The sequence below is a fragment of the Dipodomys merriami genome, unplaced genomic scaffold (genome assembly GCF_024711535.1).
Source record: "Dipodomys merriami isolate MVZ:Mamm:240054 unplaced genomic scaffold, mDipMer1.0.p SCAF_5, whole genome shotgun sequence".
Lineage (NCBI taxonomy): Eukaryota > Metazoa > Chordata > Mammalia > Rodentia > Heteromyidae > Dipodomys > Dipodomys merriami.
In genome coordinates this window covers 73,036,207-73,056,728 of record NW_027206068.1, presented here as the reverse complement: position 1 = coordinate 73,056,728, position 20,522 = coordinate 73,036,207, and the positions used below count along the sequence as shown (strand labels likewise).

The window sequence follows — 20,522 nt, the reverse complement described above, 5'->3', positions numbered from 1 at the left end:
TCTACCCACTGAGGTGAGTCTAGGAGAATCCGTCGATACCTGTATTCAAAAATGTTTTATATTCCAGCTACATACAAGTTATTCGAAATGGAAAATTTGAATGTCTCTTCCCCTAGCTGGACTCGGTGGTCCCTAGTTTCAGGCCAACACGGAGGCATCTGAATTTATTTATTCGGGACATATTCATTATTAATTAGTTTTTAATATTATGATTAAGCTGTATGGAAGCCAAAGGATTGAGCATGTCAGGCTCTGCCTAGGTTAAGAGCAAGAGTCTATCTCCAAGAAACACAAGAAACACTTATAAAGTGTGCCCCCTTGAAAAAAGCAAGCACTTTTCAGTTTTTTGGTGAGGCCCATGTGCATTCAGCATCACAGAGCAGTTGTGAAGGCGGAGGCTCTGCGTTCAGACCTTGAGGTCCGACTTGGGGGAAGTGGATGGTGCCACTTTCCTCACATACACAGCAAGGTGTATGAGCAAAATTCTTTTCACTTAGATACAGAAATCTAATGCTGATGTGTGATGGTGATTGTGTGTGTGTGTGTGTGTGTGTGTGTGTGTGTGTGTGTGTGTGTGTGTGTGTGAAATGAGGCAGGAATGGAGAAAAAAGGGGGAATAAATCTATAGCACATTACTGTTTCAGAGCGCAATTTACATGCTGAACAGCAGAGACCCACATGATGTTGCAGGAATCATGTAAAACATGACACTTGAGGGAAACGCTTGTCTTGCCTGTCATGCAACCCAGGGAGTCAATACAATGCTGGAAGCAAAGTGCTTTCCAGTGAAAAGGTAATGGACTGTTCTTTGTGAGGTCATAGGACAAGTTACTTATTTTAGAAAGTGAATGTCACACCTCTATCAACCAGAATTGGTTTTCAAAGGTTACTCTGCATGTTTCGTTTGTAGGGGGGAAAATGGAGAAAGGTCTATAGAAATAAATGTCCTTGGACATAATCCAGCAATTGTTTATGTATAGTCACACATACATGTAGACTCATAGTTTAGACACATACTTTGGTGCCAGTTTGTTCCCCATAATTCTTCTGTCTTGCTCAAGGATAGTGCTCTACCCACTTTGAGTCACAGCTCCATTTCTCTCTTTCTTTTTTATTTTTATTTTTTGCTGGTTAATTGGAGGCATGAGTCTGACTTTCCTTCGGATGGCAATCCCCAGATCTCAGCCTCCCGAGTAGCTAGGATTACAGACATGAGCCACCGGTACCTGGCTCATTGAATTTCAAACTATCTTGCCAGGTTACCCAAATGAACATGTTCATCATGACAGGGATATACAAATAATCAGCAAAGATGAAACAATAAGATTAGCAGTAAAATAAAATGCAAACATATTTCTATCTCTCAAAATTGTTTGAACTATGATTTTTGATGTTCTTTTTTAACTTATTTTTTGCTGGTCCTTGGCATGAATTAAGGGATTCCTTGATTTTCTTGCTCATAGTTGGAGCTTTATCAACTAAACCATGCTTCCATTCTGCCATTTATCTAGTTAGTTGGAGATGGAATCTCACAGACTTTGCTGCTTAGGCTGGCTTTGAACCAAAATATTCTAGGTCTTAACTTTCTGAGTATCAAGTATTACAGGGGTAAGTCACTGGTGTCCAGTTAGATTGGCTTATTTTTTTCCAATTTTTTCATATACATATAATAATTATATATATATGTGTTTTGTACATATAAGAATATTATATATAGTGTACTTCCAATGCAATTATTGGTATCATTTTATTTTATTTATGTTTTATAACCTATAGTTTTAATTTAATATTATATAGTATTTCCCCATATAATTAAAACTTAGGGAAAAACATCCAAGATGGAGGACTGGAGACAAGGCAATACCAGCACTGTCTGCTCAATCATGGTAGCCAAGAGATGGAATCAGCCCATATGTCCCTCAATGGACAAATGGATCAAGAAAATAAATTAGATAGATAGATAGATAGATAGATAGATAGATAGATAGATAGATAGATATCTACACACACATATGCTACTCATGCATCAGAAAGAATGATATTGTACCATTCATAAGAAATGGAAAGACTTGGAAAAAAAATTATACTAAGTGAAATAAGCCAGACTCAGAGAAACACAGGTTTCATGGTTTCTTTTGTTTGTGGTAACTAGAATGTCCTATAAATCTACAAGTAAACATACTGTGTGGTAAGCAAGGGGTTACACATGATAATTAACTGAAGAATAATATACTCTATGGAGAGCTCAAATAGTATAATTCTTTACAAAGACTAAGTCAAAGCCAATATAAGAAGTACCAGGAAATAGGTACTTTAAAAGGGTGTGGCCAAGGGGAGAGGGGTAGAGAATGAAAGGGGGATGAGTAGAGAATGTAAAGCAAGAACACAGCACATGTACCACAGAAATGCGAAAAATAAGGGAAGAGGTGAGTAGAAGGGGATAAAGGGATGACACTGATCAAGATGTACTGTGTACATAAACTACTTTGTTAAATGGCAAAAAAGTTCAATACAGGGCTGGGAAAGTGGCTCAGTGGTAGAGTGCTTGCCTCGCATGCATGAGGCCCTGGGTTCGATTACTCAGAACCACATAAGCAGAAAAAGTAGGAGGCAGTGCTGTGGCTCAAGTGGTAAAGCGCCAGCCTTGAACTGAAGAGCTGAGAGACAGCACTCAGGCCCAGAGTTCAGGACCCATGACCGGCAAAGAAAAAAAAAAAGTTCAATACACATCTTGATAATTTGTTGAATGGCAACTCCCTTTTAAAAGTACTTAAAGACAATAATAGTATTCAAAAACATGTTAACTGCTTTCAACAAAGGTCTATATATTCAACTTTTTCTTTCTAACTACAAAAGGAATAATAATATTTTACAAGAAGAATTATTTTAAAAATCCTCTTTATGCGTATAGAATGAAACAACTATTTGTAAACTTGTTGTCTTTTTTACATTTAACTTTCCCAATTTTTGACACTGTAAGCAATACTGTGGAACTGCATCATTGGACTTCCATTCTCTGGGAGTAATTTCTCATTTCCCTTTATTATATTTGGATCGGATTATACAACCTATTTTAAAGTGTCTTAAGATGTATTGTCAAATGCTTTTCAGAAAATATATTCTTTGTGATAGAACAGCTAAAGGAGATTCTTCTTTCATATACACAACATCGCTGATACGATTTTAAGCATGTTTACCTACTTGACAGAAGTTAATATTTTTTCATTTTCTTATTCATTTCTTTTATAGCTAGTCTAGCTAAGTATTCAGTGTGTGTTGAATGCCTTTTTTCCCTCTTGTGAGTTATCATTTCTATTCTGTACTTACATTTTCTCTTAGCATCTTGGTATTGCTATGGAGTTGGCAGGATCTATTATTCATGAATAACATTAAAATTCCATATTTGACATTTGGATTTTCCCAGCTTTCATGTGCATTTTGGTGTTTTGATATTTTTAACACTAAAAAATTCAATATTTTTGTGTAATTATGTGATATAGATTTTTGTATGCTTTTCATTTCTTTCTTTTTAAAATTTTTTTTCCTGATGGAAGCTTATTTATTTATCCAGCTTAGATGTTGAGGGTGGAAAGTTGTATAGCTAAGCATATATATGTAGGATGATGCTTCTGTGCATAAATAAAACTTAACTGAAGTTGCCTTATAGTTTAATACTAGACTTTCAAAGTAATAAAAGTGATATATAGAGTCTAAGCTTCACCCAGTAATGTTTGGGCATCCATATTGATAATTCATAAGGTAGTTTTATAGACAAGATCACTTTGTAGCTTCCTATAAGCAGGCATATATGGACATGCATTTTAGTTTTGTATTTTTAAGTACAAATGGAGAATTCTTATTTCATCACAGCAGAAAATATTTGGGACAAAACATCCTTTCATAGAGCCTAGAATTTTTATCCAAGTAAGAGAATGAGATTGTCATCATTTTTCATGATCTCTGGTAGATTTATTATTATTATTATTATTATTATTATTATTATTATTATTATTATTATTATTAATACTGGTATTGGAGCTTTAATTTAGGACCTCACACTCTGTCTCAGACTGGTTTCTCTTAGATGGTGCCCTATCAGTTGAGCCACACCTCAAGCCCAGCAATTTGCAGGTTCATTAGAGATAAGAATCTCCAGGACATTTTTTCCTGACTGGCTTTCAACCATGATCCTCCAACTCTCAGCCTTCTGACTATCTAATTAAGTCATCATTGGCACTGAGCTCATGCTTTGTAGTTTCCAATACTAGTTCTAGTGAGATAGATAGATAGATAGATAGATAGATAGATAGATAGATAGATAGATAGATAGATAGATTTCCTTGCTCTTTGAGTTAATCTTATCTATTTTATGTGCACCCAAACATGCATTGGTGTTAACCTCTTAAGAACAATTAAAAACAGATAAACAATAACCCCCATGAATCACTTCTTTTTCTGTCTCCAGTGGACATTTCATCATTTCTCAATTTGAATGGAGTGTTATCTCTTTCAAGAGGATTTTCCCCACTGGACATATGCTGGGGCCATTGCCTTGTAAGAGGGCATTAAACCTATAATATTTACCAATTTATAAACCTTGTTATTTCATTGTTCTTAATAATGATAGGCCACACATTGCTTCACTCCTGCCTTAGATCCTAAACTTCCTAAGTTTAAAGACATCATCTGTTCTCTGTGTATGCCACTGTGTAGTATAAGACTTTGTATTGTACCAGTATCATACTGCAAGTGCACAAATAGTGTATTCTGAGCTATTTGGTCCTAATGATGGAAAATTGACAAAGTCAAATAGATATGTCAATATCTCCAGACAGCTATGGATTAAGAAAGAATTTCAATATCATGTGAACTTTCCTAATTCACATTTTAAGGAATGAAGCAGTGTTTTCCAAATAGAAACAATGAGTCACAACGCACCTAGGTTTAGACTGAGGACCAGCTTGGCTTTCTTCAGTTCCAGAGTGATGTAGTCTCCTTGCTGGCCTTCCCCATGCAGGATCACCCCCTCGCCCTCAGAAGTTTTAAATTTCAAGGAGATGACATCTTTCAGCGTTTTCATTTTCTTGTTTCTGAACCTATAGGGCAACACCACGTGGCCGTCGAAGTTGATGACATCAGCCCCTAGAAAGGAAGGAAATGGCGAATTAGTCACTCATCATAGGCTTTCATTCGCTGCCCATGTGTGCCAGCACTGAAAAAAGGAGAATTAAAAGAAGTGTGTGGAGAACACAGTGCTCTCTTCCCATTCTGCTCATTCTTTCTATTCATGATGCAACACAAAGTGGCCTTCATGAGGAAGAATGGGAAACAATGATTATACTTCATTTTTACAGATAAGATATTCTTTATGCTATATATTTATAAAGTAAGATGATAAATTTACACATTATGAATTTTATATAAGTGTCAGATCCTATAAAGAACATATATAATTGTATTATAAAGAATATATGATTATCATATATATTATAGAGATATTAATCAAAACACTCAATTAACATGTTTTATGTATTTTGAAATTTAATGGGGCTATCTATCTATCATCTATCTAGCTATCTATCTAGTTGGATGAGTAATTCTTCATCTGCCATTAATATCCACTGGATGGGACCAGTCAATGGCTTACATATTCTTTAAAATCTCTTTGTCTCATATTAGATACTGATATTTAAAGATGATTATTGGACAATGTGACATTATATAAGGTCAGAAAGAAAAATTTAACTTTGAACTTTCATTTGTTCTGTAATCACTTTCATTACTGTGCCTCCAAAGATTCTTAATCAACGGACTTCTGTTCTCTAAGACTATAAAGACACTGAGGGTATTTTCACTGGGGCAGCAACCACTATATTTTGGCTATTGCTAACACTGCAAACCAATAGAGCTTAGCTTAGTCATCTGTACTGCTATAGTTGAAGTCCAGTGGCAATATCTTTGTTAGCTTTGATGAGAGATGAGAGGGGGGGAAATGGAACCAGATTTTTAGATCTTAGGTTGAACTGAGAATCCTTAGCAGTTGTTAGAATTTTTTGGCTGAAAAAGAAGTAAAAGAAAACAACAAAGGAGTCAACTCTGACTCAATTTCATGCCAGTGGCAATTGGATAACAGAAATGCTGTTGATGTGTATACTTCTGATATCTATTTGTTGGCATGACATACTTCTCACTGAGTTCTCAGGAAGTAAAAGTTTCTGGACTTCAGGTAAAGTAATCACCACTCTCTCTCTTTTTTTCTATGAACTCTGGGCCTGGGTGCTATCTTTCAACTCTTCAGCTCAAGGCTAGCGCTCTACCACTTGAGCCTCAGTGCCACTTCTGGCTTTTTCTGCTTATGTGGTGCTGAGGAATCGAACCTAGGGCCTCATGCATGCAAGACACGCACTCTACCACTGAGTCACCTTCCCAGCCCTGTAATCATCACTCTTATAAGCTTCTCCTAAATATAAATTTATGTTCAATTCAGACCCAGAACAGAGACTTATGCCAATGATGATTGTACACTACCTCATTTTTAGGACAATAAGGAAGTATGACAAGGAGGGATGAGGATGGCTTATTGCTCTGTCCTCAGATATTAATAAAAATATAAGTGAAAGATATTCATGCAGCCAAGTCTAATTTTATCTAATGGTAAGTGACCAGTAGACAAGCTGAAAATTGATCAAATGCTCAGCAAGCCAGAACTTTTACATTGCAGAACCAGTTCCTCCTTTTATGAACAGATTAATTGTTTCCACAATATCAGCATGGTCCCTTGGGTATGTTTTATTAGAGTTGGCTTGAAAATGATGAAATTCCTCAATATCTGTTCTACCATTTACACTTAAAACCAGATGCTTTTGAAAGAATGCAGGATACAGTATCGTAAGGCAACTAGCATCCATCAGAGTTTAGTTGTATTTCCTATAAAAATGCATTGAAATTTCATTTGACATCTAATAATATGTTGTGGTTATTTTAGGATAACCCATTTTTTTCTGTTATCCTGATTACTTATCACTCCCTAGAATTAAGTTTGGTATGAAGTGATTAAATATGCGTGGCTGCACTGTTTAAGCAATCTGCACAATAATAATGGCTAGTCAAAAACTGAATGCAAAATCATAGTGTTTCTACATTTTGGTTTCTAACAATAACTCAAAGCTGGAAATGTGCCCAATTCACCAAGTCATCATGGTACAAGAGGCTCAATCTGGTTTTTTATTCTTTTTATTCTTTGTTAATTTATTGTTGGTGTTTACTTCCTGAGTGTCTATAGGAGGTCTTAGAAAAGTGTTTACCATGGAAAAGATTTAATATTAAAAAATCCCTTGCCTGTCTTTTTATCAAACAATTATTATGTGTGTTACTGAAAGTTTAAATTATATAGAAATATTAAAAATATAGACTTATCTCAATCATAAGAGATCAGTATTACTCATGAGCACAAAATCGGAGCATGTCTTAGATTTTATCCATTTACTTATCAATCCGTTTAAATACACATGAATATATATGTATATGAAAGATGGATTGCATGTTATATACGTATACATACATATGTAACATATCTAACATACTGGCTGAATTTTTCATTTGTAAGCCATATTATTTTGAGATATTTCTTTTTTTTCTAGGTATTTTCTTTTTTTATTGTGAAAATACTGTACATACAGAGGGGTTACAATATCATTTATTTTCACCTCAATTTTATGTTTTTACTGTGAAAAGATGTTGAATCTTATTGAATATTTTTTCTAAAGCTACTGAAATGCATGTTTAGCACTCATTTTTGTTGATGTGCTATTTTACATCTATTATTTATATATGTTGAAACAGACTTACGTCTTTGGGGTGAATCCTATATGATCACAGTGTGAGATTATTTATTACTATGTAGTTGTACAGAAAGCTTACAATTCCATCAATTAGGTTATAAGTACAGTTCTTCTTGATCAATGTCACCTTTTCCTTTGTTCTCCACCATTTTCCCTCATCTCTTTGCTCTCCTCTAGTTTCCTCTCCTCTCTAGGTCCTGAACTTTATCTTTCCTAGTCCTTTACTTAGAGCTTGCTCCATTCAGGTGTGTGTGTGTGTGTGTGTGTGTGTGTGTGTGTGTGAGAGAGAGAGAGAGAGAGAGAGAGAGAGAGAGAGAGAGAGAGAGAGAACTGGAACTTGAACCCCAAACCTAAATGCTTTTTAACTCAAGGCTGATGCCCTGACACTTGTGCTACTTCTGGCTTTTTGATGGTGAGTTGGAAATAGGAGTTTCTTACTGACTTGGAGCTGCAATCTTAGCCTCTTGTGTAGCCAGGATTACAGGTGTGAGCCACTGGCACACATTCTATTAATAAGTCCATCAAATGAATTTTTTGAGTTACTGAGATTTTCACTTCTAAAATAGCCATGTTTCCCCCCCCCCCAGGTTTCTATCTTTTCATTTACTTTTTCCTCCATACTTTGTATTGTCTTCCTTGTTTCATTGAGAAATTTATTGGAATTCACTTTGAGTTCATTTAGCTGTTTTTTTTTTTGTATCCTCTTTGAATTCATTCAGGTACATTACATAAATTTCACTGACAATTCTTATCGTTGCTCCTTTGATCTCATTGTCTGAAATTTCATCTACTTCATTATCATTCAAATCCTTCATTGTGTCGTTATTAACTTTCGGGGAGACGTGCTTGCTTGCTTTTACATACTTCTCATGCTTTTATATTGGGATTTATATATCTGAGGCCAAATCACTGGCAGGAAATTTTAATCACCTGCAGCCTCTCTGCTGATATAGTCTCAATGTTCTGACAGCATCATGGCTGGGTTGAGGTACAATTTATCCCCATTGGACTGGGAGGTATGACTCAGAAACCAAGCCTTGGTCGAGTGCTCGTGGCACCAGACCTGAATCCTCAGAAGTGCACAAAGTAAGCCAAAGTAGCTGACATGTAGAGTTAGCTGTCCACTTCCGGGCTCCTTCACAGCAGGTGTTTCCCTTCTTTACATCCTGACCATCGCTCCTCTCCAATGCCGAGGGCTTTATGAACTGTGGTCTGGACCAGGTCCCACTGATCGTGGGCATCCTTTGCTTTCTTCCTCGGGGTCAACAAGTGTCAAAGTCCCAGGGAAACAGCCAAATACATCAGAGAACTGGGGGAGCACACAGAGTAGAGCTCTTCATTGGCTGTGGGAGAAGGGGAGAATCGGTGTCTCTTCTTGCTGGTCTAAGGAGTCACTCCTCTGTCAGGAAGAGGAGGCACAGAAGTCCCAGGATTCCTTTTCAGAGGGAGTGTGGCCCTGTGGGTGGGAGTGGAGACGCCTGCTGTGGTTTGTAAGGCCGCTGGGCGCATCCAGGAGCCTTTGTAACTTCCGTGCAAAGACACAGTAGAGCAGCTGTCCTGTGAAGAGTTCAAAGGGCCCTCAGCTTGCGGAAGGGGACCGTGGCACTGCTGGGTGCCAGCCCAGGCGCAGATGGACCTCAGGGCACTGACCATAGCAGTAGCTGGTTCTGAAGTAGCAATGTGCTGAGGGTCTTTGGGGATTTTTTTGTTTTCTTTTTTTTAATCTTTCCTTCCTTCCTTCCTTCCTTCCTTCCTTCCTTCCTTCCTTCCTTCCTTCCTTCCTTCCTTCCTTCCTTCCTTCCTTCCTTCCTTCCTTCTTTCCTTCTTTCTGTCTTTATTTATTGTGAGAATACCGTACAGAGGAGTTACAATTACATGGGCAAGATAATGAGTACATTTCTTATCAAGCATTGTTGCCTCCTCTTTGTTTCCCCTTCCCATCCCTTCCCATACTCCCCTCCACCTCCCCCCACCAGATCCTCCCCCCCACCCCCTACCAAAGTTGTAAAGTTCGTTTTTCGACATAACAACTTGTACATCTCATTGTTGCAATGGGTCCACCTGTATCCCTAGTTAAACGATTTGTTTTTTCCCTTCCCCTCCACAAATTATACCAACATGAAATACAATGAAAGCAGGAGTTATACCGTGGGGGAGGGACATACAAAGCAACAAAGAAATAATCTTATGTGTTAGAAACAATTGCATGAAAGAAAAAAACATTTGAATACATATCTTAGGGTTCATTTCCCTAATATCAACTTATCTGACTTTCTGCTTGACTCAAACATATACTAGTTATTGCAAATAAGGGAAACCATGGGACCTATGTTTCTTTAGGCCTGGCTTACTTCACTTAATATAATTTTTCCAAGTCTTTCCATTTCCTAACAAATGGGGCAATGTCATTCTTTCTGATGGAGGCATAGAATTCCATTGTGTATATATACCACATTTTCTTGATCCATTCATCTACTGAGGGGCATCTGGGTTGGTTCTATATCTTTGGGGATTTTTTTAAAAAAATATTTTACTATCATCAAGTGGTTGTACAAAGGAATTTCCATTCATTGAAACAGTTTATTAATACAGTATATCTTGATCAATGTCATCCCTTTTAACATTCTTACCCATCCTTCCCAGCCTACCCCTTTCCATATATATATATATATATACACACACACACACACATACATATATGCATGTATATATATATATGTATGTATATATGTATTTGCTATTTAGCAAAGCAGTTTATGTATAGAATGCATCTTGACCTGTGTCATCATTTTAACACTTTCACCCCCCTTTGGCATTCTCCTTTCCCTTATATTTTTCAATTCTTGCCTGAATTCTCCCCCTTCCCACCTTCACTCTTCTATCTCTCTCCCGTTAGCTCCACCCTATCCTTCTGCAAGTACCCATTTCCTGCACTTACTTTGTTGGGCTTTGACTTCGTCTTTTTAAAGCATGACATTGTGTTCTCCATAGAGTTTACTTCACTTAATTCGTTTGTAACCCCTTGCTTACCACCCAGTATCTGAATGAAGTTGGGTTTTTTTTTCACCACATGATCCATTCCCCAGCCCAAATCTTAAGGCAGGATCCAGCATGGTTTCACTGTTTTCTAAACCAAGATGGAAATGAGCAGCTGCTTTTGGGGAGTTTGAGCTCTAGAGGTTGTGAGGGGTCCAGAGTGAGAGCCTTCTTGGGAGGAGAGGAGTCACTTTCAGATTGAACCCCCTCCCTAGGTTTAAAGTTTCTACAAATCCTCTGATTTCTCCTCTAGTCAGGTGGCCAGCTTGCTTTGTTTGAGGGGTTGAATTACACCTTCCGGCTTAATTTATACAGGTACCACTAGTTTGTGATCTCCAATTGGGAGCCACACTTAGTGTTACAAGTAAGTTCATTGTGTCCTTTGTGTTACCTGTTTTAATTTTAGTATTTTTCAAGCTCCATCACATCTTTATTGGTCTCAGATTTTTGTGTTCTCTTTTATTCCTGAGACCAGTTTCTCCTTCATGCCTCTAAGTCTTCTCTCTTATACAGTCCAAAGGATATCATTCTTGTTCAGCCATCTTAGAACTTCTCCATAAAGTTTAGCCTCTAATATCTAACGCCTGAAATACAAATCGACATGGATAGTCCATAGCATCTCTGTCTCTAACAATCCAGCAGATAATTCTTTCTTTGGGCCTTAATGCTCTTGCACTCTGTGTCATTTTCTAGTCGCTTGGGTCAGAGATTTGGGATTTTCTTGACTTCTGTCTTTTCTCACCCACCTTTACCAACTCAATTCTATATCCTGGGAAATACAGTGTTGTTTGGTCTTTCAAATGAATGTTATAATCTTATAACTGTCTATTTCATTTGCATCCATAAACAAATGATTCTCACCCTTTTGCCTGATTTCCCTTACATGGATTCTCTACGAAGAGTTACAAATAGGAGCTGGGAAGGTGGCTCAGTGGTAGAGTGCTTGCCTCACATACATGAGGCCCAGAGTTCGATTCCTCAGTACCACATAAGCAGACAAAGCCAGAAGAGGCGCTGTGGCTCAGGTGGTAGAGTTCTGGCCTTGAGGGACAGCGCCCAGGCCAGAGTTCAAGCCCCATGACCGGGGGAATAAAAGCTACAAATATCTTTGAGGAATACGTCATTTTACTGAGATCAAAATCCAACCTGCGTAGTATATGCTACAACTACCTCAGTGATAAAGACTTCTCTCATGGCCTTATTATTTAGTGGTATATGTCTCTTTATGCTGTTAAATGGACAGTCCTTCAGTGATTTCACCTAAGGAACTGCTTTCCTTAGGAAATCCTTTCCTAAGGAACTCCTAATTTTCCTTCAACTGGTTAAAGTTATCTTATCTTTCAAGCCTTTTGAAATCTTACACACGAAAAACTTTCCTTGTATCAAAGAACCCTAGGCTTGGCCAACAGTACCTTGAACATTTAATAGAATCATGTTAATATTGAGATTACTTTCTCATGTGTCTGCCATCCTCTATGGAATTTAGCACTTGGCAAGTCAGACTTTGGAGATTTCCTCCTTGCATTATTGGGTATTAAACTCTTCTTAAATTGACCTAAGTGTAATGTGTATTGGAAATAACAAGGCAAAAGGAAATTTCTATAGGCCCACATCTTCTTGCGGAGTCATAGCTGGTATCAAACAGTTGACTTTCTAAGATCACAAGATTTACTATATGGATGGTATGTATTTCTGACATGAATAAATACTGTATTACACTCATACTAGATGTAGGTTGAAGACTTACGTGTTATTTCTTTTATAAATTATTTATTGTAAAGTTGATGGACAGGTAGGGTTACAGTTACATAAGTAAGGTAATGAGTATATTTCTTTTTGAACAATGTTATCCCCTCCCTCATTCTCTCCAGCTTTCTCCTCCCCAATACTCTCCCCACAGTTGCAAAGTTCATTTCCAACATAGTGTCAAATGAGTATCATTGTTGCATTAGTTAATCCTTTGTCCTGCTGTTGCTATGATTCCTTTTCACTTCCGCAGATCAAATAAACTTATATATTTATATATATATATATATATATATATATATATATATATATATATATAAGACAAAGGGAACAGAAAACAAAAAATAGAAATACCTTCAAGTACTACATAATAAAACTTATTATTTCTAATTTTTAGAGTTCATTTTGATATGCTTCATTTTATATTGTCATATGTACCTAGCAATTGGGTTATTGTGATCCTTTGCTAAGAATATCATAGACATATTCTAGTTATTAAAAATTAGGGAAACCATGCACCTACATTATCAAGAAATCTAATACTAACAGATACTGTCAGGTATGTGACCAAAAGGAACACTACTACACCGATAGTGGGAGTATAAACATGTTCAAACACTCTGGAAAGCAGTCTAAATGTTCCCCCAAAATACTACAGCTCCTCCAAAAGCATACAGCTCTCTATGACCCAGCAATCCCACTCCTGGGCATTTACCCAAATAACCACAAACAAGGCCATACTAAAGCTACCAACACAACCATGTTCATTGCAGCATTATTTACCATAGCTAAGATATGGAACCAAGCCAGATGCCCTTAGTAGATGAATGGATCAAGAAAATGTGGTACATATACACAAAGGAGTTCTATGTTTCCATAAGAAAGAATCACATTGCCCCATTTGTAAGGAAATAGAAAGACCTGGAGAAAGTTATATTAAGTGAAGCAAGCCAGGCACAAAGAAATGTAGGTTATGAGTTATTTCTACATGGGTTTTTTAACTGAATGCATTTAAGAAAAACTTGTCTATTGTAAAATTAAAGTTACGAAGTTATGAACATCTTTTTAGTACAGCTATTATATACTAACCTAAAATAAATATTTCTTAAAATTTAAAAGAAAGATGGATTTATGCCTACATTGATAATTAACTCACATTAGTTAATACAGTGGACCATTTCATTGTTAAGTCTCCACATACATGTACAGTGCATTACAACCAATCTCACTCTATCACACCCTCCACTCACCAAAAAAAAAAAAAAGAAAATCCCCAAGAGATATCACTGTTCCCTTTCCAATGTGCCAAATAATCTCTTTCACCAGTTTTCAAACTCCTTCATCCTCCTGCTACCTCAATCCCCTCTCACTTGTTTACACTTGCTGACAGAGAAATAGACTGTATATATTTTTTGTATTGATTTGTTTCATGAAAATCTACAATGTCTGATGGTTTGTTAATGTCGCAGTATATGCCAGACACACAAAGATGTTAGCATATTTTGAAACTACATTATAAAGTAATATTCCTTAATATCAAAAGACAAAAAACATAAACGAGATACCCTCTTCCTCACCAAATGGTAGCTAAGACACATAGACAGAGAGGTATCTAACTATATTCTACCTTTTCACAACTCATGAGACAACAGAAATTCAGAGCAATCTACCTCTAAATGGGGTTATGGCCCTACTCTATCTGATAATGCATAAATAATAAGCAATTTCTGAAAATTATCATAAAACCTATTTGTTGGAAATCCATGTGGAAGCTATTTTTATTTATTTTTATAACTCAAAAATAAAACATATTAGACTTGCCTTCTCTGTGATAATATTGCTATTTACTGAAAATAGTTCCAAAGTTTTGAGCATACAAAAGCTTTTTTTTCTGCTTAGCAAAAGATAATCTAGAATTATAAATTCCAAATAAATATTTTCAAAAGGTGAGGAAAGGAATCAAACATCAAGAAACTCCTTAGAGTAGCTTTTAGTTTAAATTATTCCCAGCATTTATTCCATGTTTTTAAGAATTATAAAAGCCAAGAGCCATTAGTGGTTCACACCTATAATCCTAGTTTTATCACATTTCAAAGCCAGCCCAGGCAGAAAAGTTCATGATACTCTACCTCTAAAAATTTCAGCAAGAAGCTGGGCCGAAGGCATGACTCAAACAATGGTGAATTCTCCAGCAAATCACTAAGGCAAGGTGCTGAGTTCAAACCATATATAGGCCAAAACATAAAAATAACAGCAATAGCAAAAATCACTAAATTCATTTAAAACAACCTTATCGATATGGGTACCTACATTTCAATGCTATATAGCCTAGATGATGACAAGTTAATTGGAAATAAAGGTAGAGGACTTGTAATGATGTATTATTTCAATAGAAGTAATACAATATTGAGGGGAAGATCAATAAATGTCTTTTTTAGTAAAGAAGGAATGATGTAAATGGATCAGGTGGAGGAGGCAGAGATTGGAAAGCCAACTTGATCATTTCCTGAAGCTATTATATGTTATTTCCACGTTTTCCTCTGTTTTAGCCATTCCCTGACTTCTATGTTCTGATTCGTTGATATCTATGGCTTTGCTGAGCCTGGAAGGCCACCCTTGTCAAGGTAGTGGACTTGCCAACAAGCCCCATGCCAGACCAACCACATCCTTTCTCTGTCTTCACATTGTGAGTCAGTAACCATTTGTCAGAAACACCCAGACTCAGTTACTGGCCCATGTGAGTTTGTTATTAGGCTCCAGAGCCCCTTAAAATTATTCAAGCTAGTCAATCCCAAGCCTGACTCACCCATGTCTTCTAGTGGAAACCACAAGAAAATCTCTTATCCTATCTCCTGTGGCTCCTGATAGAGACTGATGATTCCATATCCCGACCCTGGCTCCAGCCTCCCCCTTCAGCTTGGCTCAATGCCACCCTTTGGAATAGTGGAGGAACAGGTCTTTCCAACAGCAGTTTGGGGCATGATGGACATTCTTTATCTCACATTTTCTACTGACATATTTAAAACAACATTTATAGAACGCTTTAGTACCATGTTTTATCCAAGGAGACAGACATTAAAGTTATTAAAGAATACTAGCATGGTCAACAATTTTTTTCATATATTTGCACAAGGTTCCTTGATAGTGAATTTTAGAAACCATTATTTAGGATCTGGTACAAATTAGCATTCAGTGAAATAACTTTTGCGACCATAACCTCGTGAAAGACTTGGAGGTTACCGAGGTAGAGGCCTAAGTTACAAGAAAGAACTAACAGACGTGTTTCCTTTATAAAGAGAATTAGGACTGAGTAAGATAAACCGAGACAGATGGCAGAGCAGAATACTACATTGTTGTTTTGTGTAAAAAGAAGCTCAGTTCTGTGTGAATTTAATACACGAGTCTCACGGGTCATAGAAAGAGGTACAGTGAGAAGATGAAGGAATGTATGCTCCATATGGATGATGTGTGCCTATGTGAGCCATGATGGCACGTACTTCAAGCTTATAATCAGACTTGCATCCTGGAAAGATAGCTCCTGTGCTGGGGTGCCAAAGGTCATAGAAGGTATATACAAAGGTAATAGAAGGTATATACAAAGGTCATAGAAGGTATATACAAGGAGAGAGACAGAGACAGAGAGAGACAGAGAGAAAGAAGCCACCTCAAATAAGCTGATTTTTAGTAGTACAAGAAACATAATACAGAAACATAAAGCAACAATTGTGTAGCATAGCTGGCACTAATGGCTTGCCCATGTAACCCTAGCTATTTGAGAGGCTGAAATTTGAGAATCCTGGTTCAAAGCCAGATTAGACAGACAAATCTGAGAGACTCTGTCTTCAGTTAATTAGGAAAAATAAGGAAGTAGAAATGTAGCTTGTATGCTTGCCTTGAGCAGGGAAAGCTGAGCAAGAGTGTGAAGCCTTGAATTCAAACCCCTTTACTAGAGTAACTGCACCTGCACACACACATACACACACACACACACACACACACACACACACACACACACACACACACACACAGAATTCTATATCATTAAATAAGTTAAAACTTTCTGATGATGCATTCTTGCTACTCAGAATGTCAAAGCAGCTAAGACTTTTGAAGAATTACAGATGAATATTCAGTCATTATTTTGTTCAATGGTAAGAGCAACTCAGTACCATAAAACAAGAGTGTTAATGGAAGTTGAATCAACCTCCAGATACCTAAAATTCTTTGAAAAATACTAAAAGTTTTAGCTCACTTAAACACATCATCTTAGGGTTTTAGACAAAATTTCCCGTGTGTCATGTTTTAAGCCATATCACAATTTGTGTGTTCAAAGCTGACTCTTTGCATAATGCATATCTCAAATCATCCCTTAAAAAGTTATAAGGTTGGGGACTGGGAAGATGGCTCAGTGGTAGAGCGCTTGCCTTGCATGCCTGAGGCCCTGGGTTCGACTCCTCAGCACCATATAAGCAAAAACAAAACAAAAAACAAAAAGTTATAAGGTTAATGCTTTGCCACACTGTGTATACTTCACCAACATTTCCTATAAAGTTTCTGAGACAAGTAGAAATACGTAAGAGGTGAGTTAGTAAGGAATGTCACTTTTATTTACTTTATTCTCTGTGCTTTTCTAGAAGCTAAATGAGTTGGTGCAAATGTCTTTTACTTATTTGCAGGAGACTGGAACATTTGCTCGGAGTGTCTGGAGTTTGTTTCTCTGGTGTAGTACATCAGAGCTATGTGTTATGTTTGGTTTGATTTCACATACCTTTGGGTGAAACTTACCTCAACCATAAAATAGGTTTAATAAAACTCAGAATGTACACATGTTGTGAAATAATGGGCTCTCTCTCCTCTCCACTAGACCAGTGAGGTCTTGGCTGGTAAAACACTAAATGGTTCTCTGTGGGCTGGTCATCCACACACCTCAGTGGTTTGGGCGGTAGAGGGAACTGATTCACTGTGAACTTGGGGGCCGTCCATTACTCCATGACACCTTCACATTCACTTGGGCCCTGGTGAACAGATTGAATTAATTTACCTCTCTAAATGAATACTGCTCTCTTACTTACTTGAGCCCTGAGAGGTGGGAGGAGGGAATTGATTTGAAGCTCCTGAAATTAGAAGTCTTAGCATCACAGCTCGGAGGGGCTAAGCAGTTCATACAAATGAGTGATGCTGGCTTGTTGTAAAAAAATCATGACACTCCATTGATCTGCCCCTGCTCACTTTTGATCGAGATATGAGAAGCAAATATATGTGTGTATACATATATATATGTATGTGTATATATATATATATTTCTGACTTGCAAACTCCAGGGAAAAGCAGTTAACTGATGGTGAGCAAACTTGGCCTCATAATGTAGGATGAATAAGAACTGTTTGGAAAGGTTAAGTATATATGGAGGGCTGGGACAATCTCTATCCATTTGTAGGCAACTTGTGCTATGTGTGAATGCCACTGTTATTACAACTTCCAATCTTAAAGAAAGGCTAGAAATGGTTTCCCCATGTAGCCCCGACATAGCTGGGATTTACAAACCTCCTCCTGGGATTACAGTTCTCTTCCATCTGTGCTGGGGCTCAAATTTGTCACGTTTTTATTCAGCTGTTTTATTATTGTCTATCTTTTCCCTGACTTTATTTGGAGATAATCTGATTTCAATTGGCAACATAAAAAACTTTTTCCTCCTCATATAAAGTGACCGGAATGAGAACATTAATCTACTAAATTATCTTCAGACTATGTACGATTTGAGGTTGACTTCTTAACACTTTAAGATCCTTACATATTATTTCATACAATTTATATGATCAATTTTCTTTCTACCATAAATCAAGTTTTTCTCTCAAGGAGATTTGCAATTTTCTTGTTACGAAAGTCCCGAGCTTCTAGAAATATCAGAAAGTTATTGATAAAATTCAAAATTGCTCCAGGAAGTAGATTAATTAAACTCAGAAAGCATGAAGACAGATCACCACATTAACTTTGGAGACTTTATTTTTGTTTCCTTTCCTTTTTGTTTCCTTGTTTAGCTTGTGAGGATTCTCATGAAGGAATTTAATCTGGAAATCTGACACATTTTGATATTTTGATACAGTGCCTACCTGTATTCTTTTCAATGTTCAGAATTTGATTTTTTCTTTTATTTTTACAGTTTAAGTCAATCCTAACAATTGACACATCATGCCAAGTATGTCAGATACAATATGGTTACAGGTGCTAGTAATAGCAGGATGGTAAAGACTCTAAAATGTCAATAGTCAAGTTCCTCTTAACATGGAGGAGAGGCACTAAGGGCCTTCATTCTGGGGATAAACTGCTTGTGGAGGCAGGACACTTATCAGAAAATTAAAGCGATGCTGGCTTTTCTCCTGGCCCGAAGTTGACAAGTCACATTGTGCCTACCCAGCAGGCTGCAGGACAGCACTGGTTCTGGCCCAGAGATTGAGACATGGCCCCTGCCAATCTGTGCTTGGGAAAACTGAGTTCACCCTCCCAGCCTGCATTGTGGAGGGAGGAAAGAAATCGTGAAAATGTGGCATATATGCACGATGGAAATCTCTGCTTCCATCAGAAAGAGGGAAGGACAGAATTGCCCCATTTATAAAGAAATGGAAAGTCTTGGAGGGGGTGGTGGGGGATTATATGAAGTGAAGTAGGCCAGACCCAAAGTAACATAAGTTGCATGGTTTCCCTCATTTGTACCAATTAGCATGAGCCTATCCATCTACAAGTAAACACACTGGATGTTAAAAGACAAAAAAATTACATTTGGACATGGTGACAATCACACAGTGAAACCAAAGGAGATGTTCTTAGAAGATCACAAAGGCTCAATAGCTATGTGCATAAAATCATGTAAAATAATGTTTATTGAAATGAACTCCAAGAAATGGAAAGAAGAGGATTTTTTATTTTGCTTTCTGTGAATTGTGTTTGTTTTGTGTTTGTTTTCCCTCTTTTGTTTCTGTTTTTGATTTCTGTACCTTTTTTCTTGTATGTAAGTTTATTTGGGGAGTGGCAGGGGATGCACAGAAATAGTGGGCCAAAGAGTAAAGGAATTCAGCAGTGATACTCACTAGACACTGTGTTGGAAATGAACTATACAGCTTGGGGGGGAGGGGTTCAGGTGGAAAAAACTGGAAGAAAATGAGGGAAGAGGTAGCATTGATCAAAAAGAAATGAACTCATTACCTGACCTATAATAGCAACCTCTCTGTGCATTATCTTTACAATAAAAATAACTTTTAATAAAAGAAAGAAATCACCCCACAAAACCTTTCTGTTTTAACCTCGAAGTATCTAAGTCATCCTGTAGTTACTTATTCAGCTCCAGGTTGCAACCAACTGACCATTTCTTTTCTTTTTCTAAAAACAAAAGAATTTAGAATTTCAGAGTATATTTACATTTTCTAATTATTTCATCACCTTATCAATTGAACTTAAGAATATATAGTCTGACCCTGGAAAAATTTGTCTGGGAACCTTCGAAGAACAGTTACTTCTATACCAAAGTAGCAAACAAGATTAGCAAATTGAAGTAAAAAGTCTTCCATCCTAGATACCACATTGTCATATTCAAAAGAAAACACATATTAAATTTTTATATTGAAATTATCAGGTGTAGAATCTGATGAAATGATTTACAATGATGAATATTTACATATTCAGTCTCATTAATGTTAAAAAGACAAAATCAGTAAAATTTAATTGTTCTAATTTTACAACATGAGAAAAATTAATCTGAGTAAATCAGGAAAAAGACTCATGGTCACAGTGCCTAGGATCAAAGTTGAATGGATATATAATCTGAGAAAAAATAAAATAGAAGACCTAAACCTGTTAGGTCTTTTAATGGGATATACATATGTAAATGTATGTTCTATTATTTAT

At 36.9% G+C, this 20,522-nt stretch overlaps 1 protein-coding gene across 1 annotated transcript in view; it reads right to left on the bottom strand.

Annotated features, from left to right (window-relative positions):
• Cntnap2 (contactin associated protein 2) overlaps positions 1-20,522 on the bottom strand; it is a 1,671,549-nt gene that overhangs the window by 958,973 nt on the left and 692,054 nt on the right. Inside the window, exon 5 of the mRNA XM_069996967.1 lies at positions 4,939-5,142. Within this exon, the coding sequence (XP_069853068.1) occupies positions 4,939-5,142 (204 nt within the window). The remainder of the gene's footprint in view (positions 1-4,938; positions 5,143-20,522) is intronic.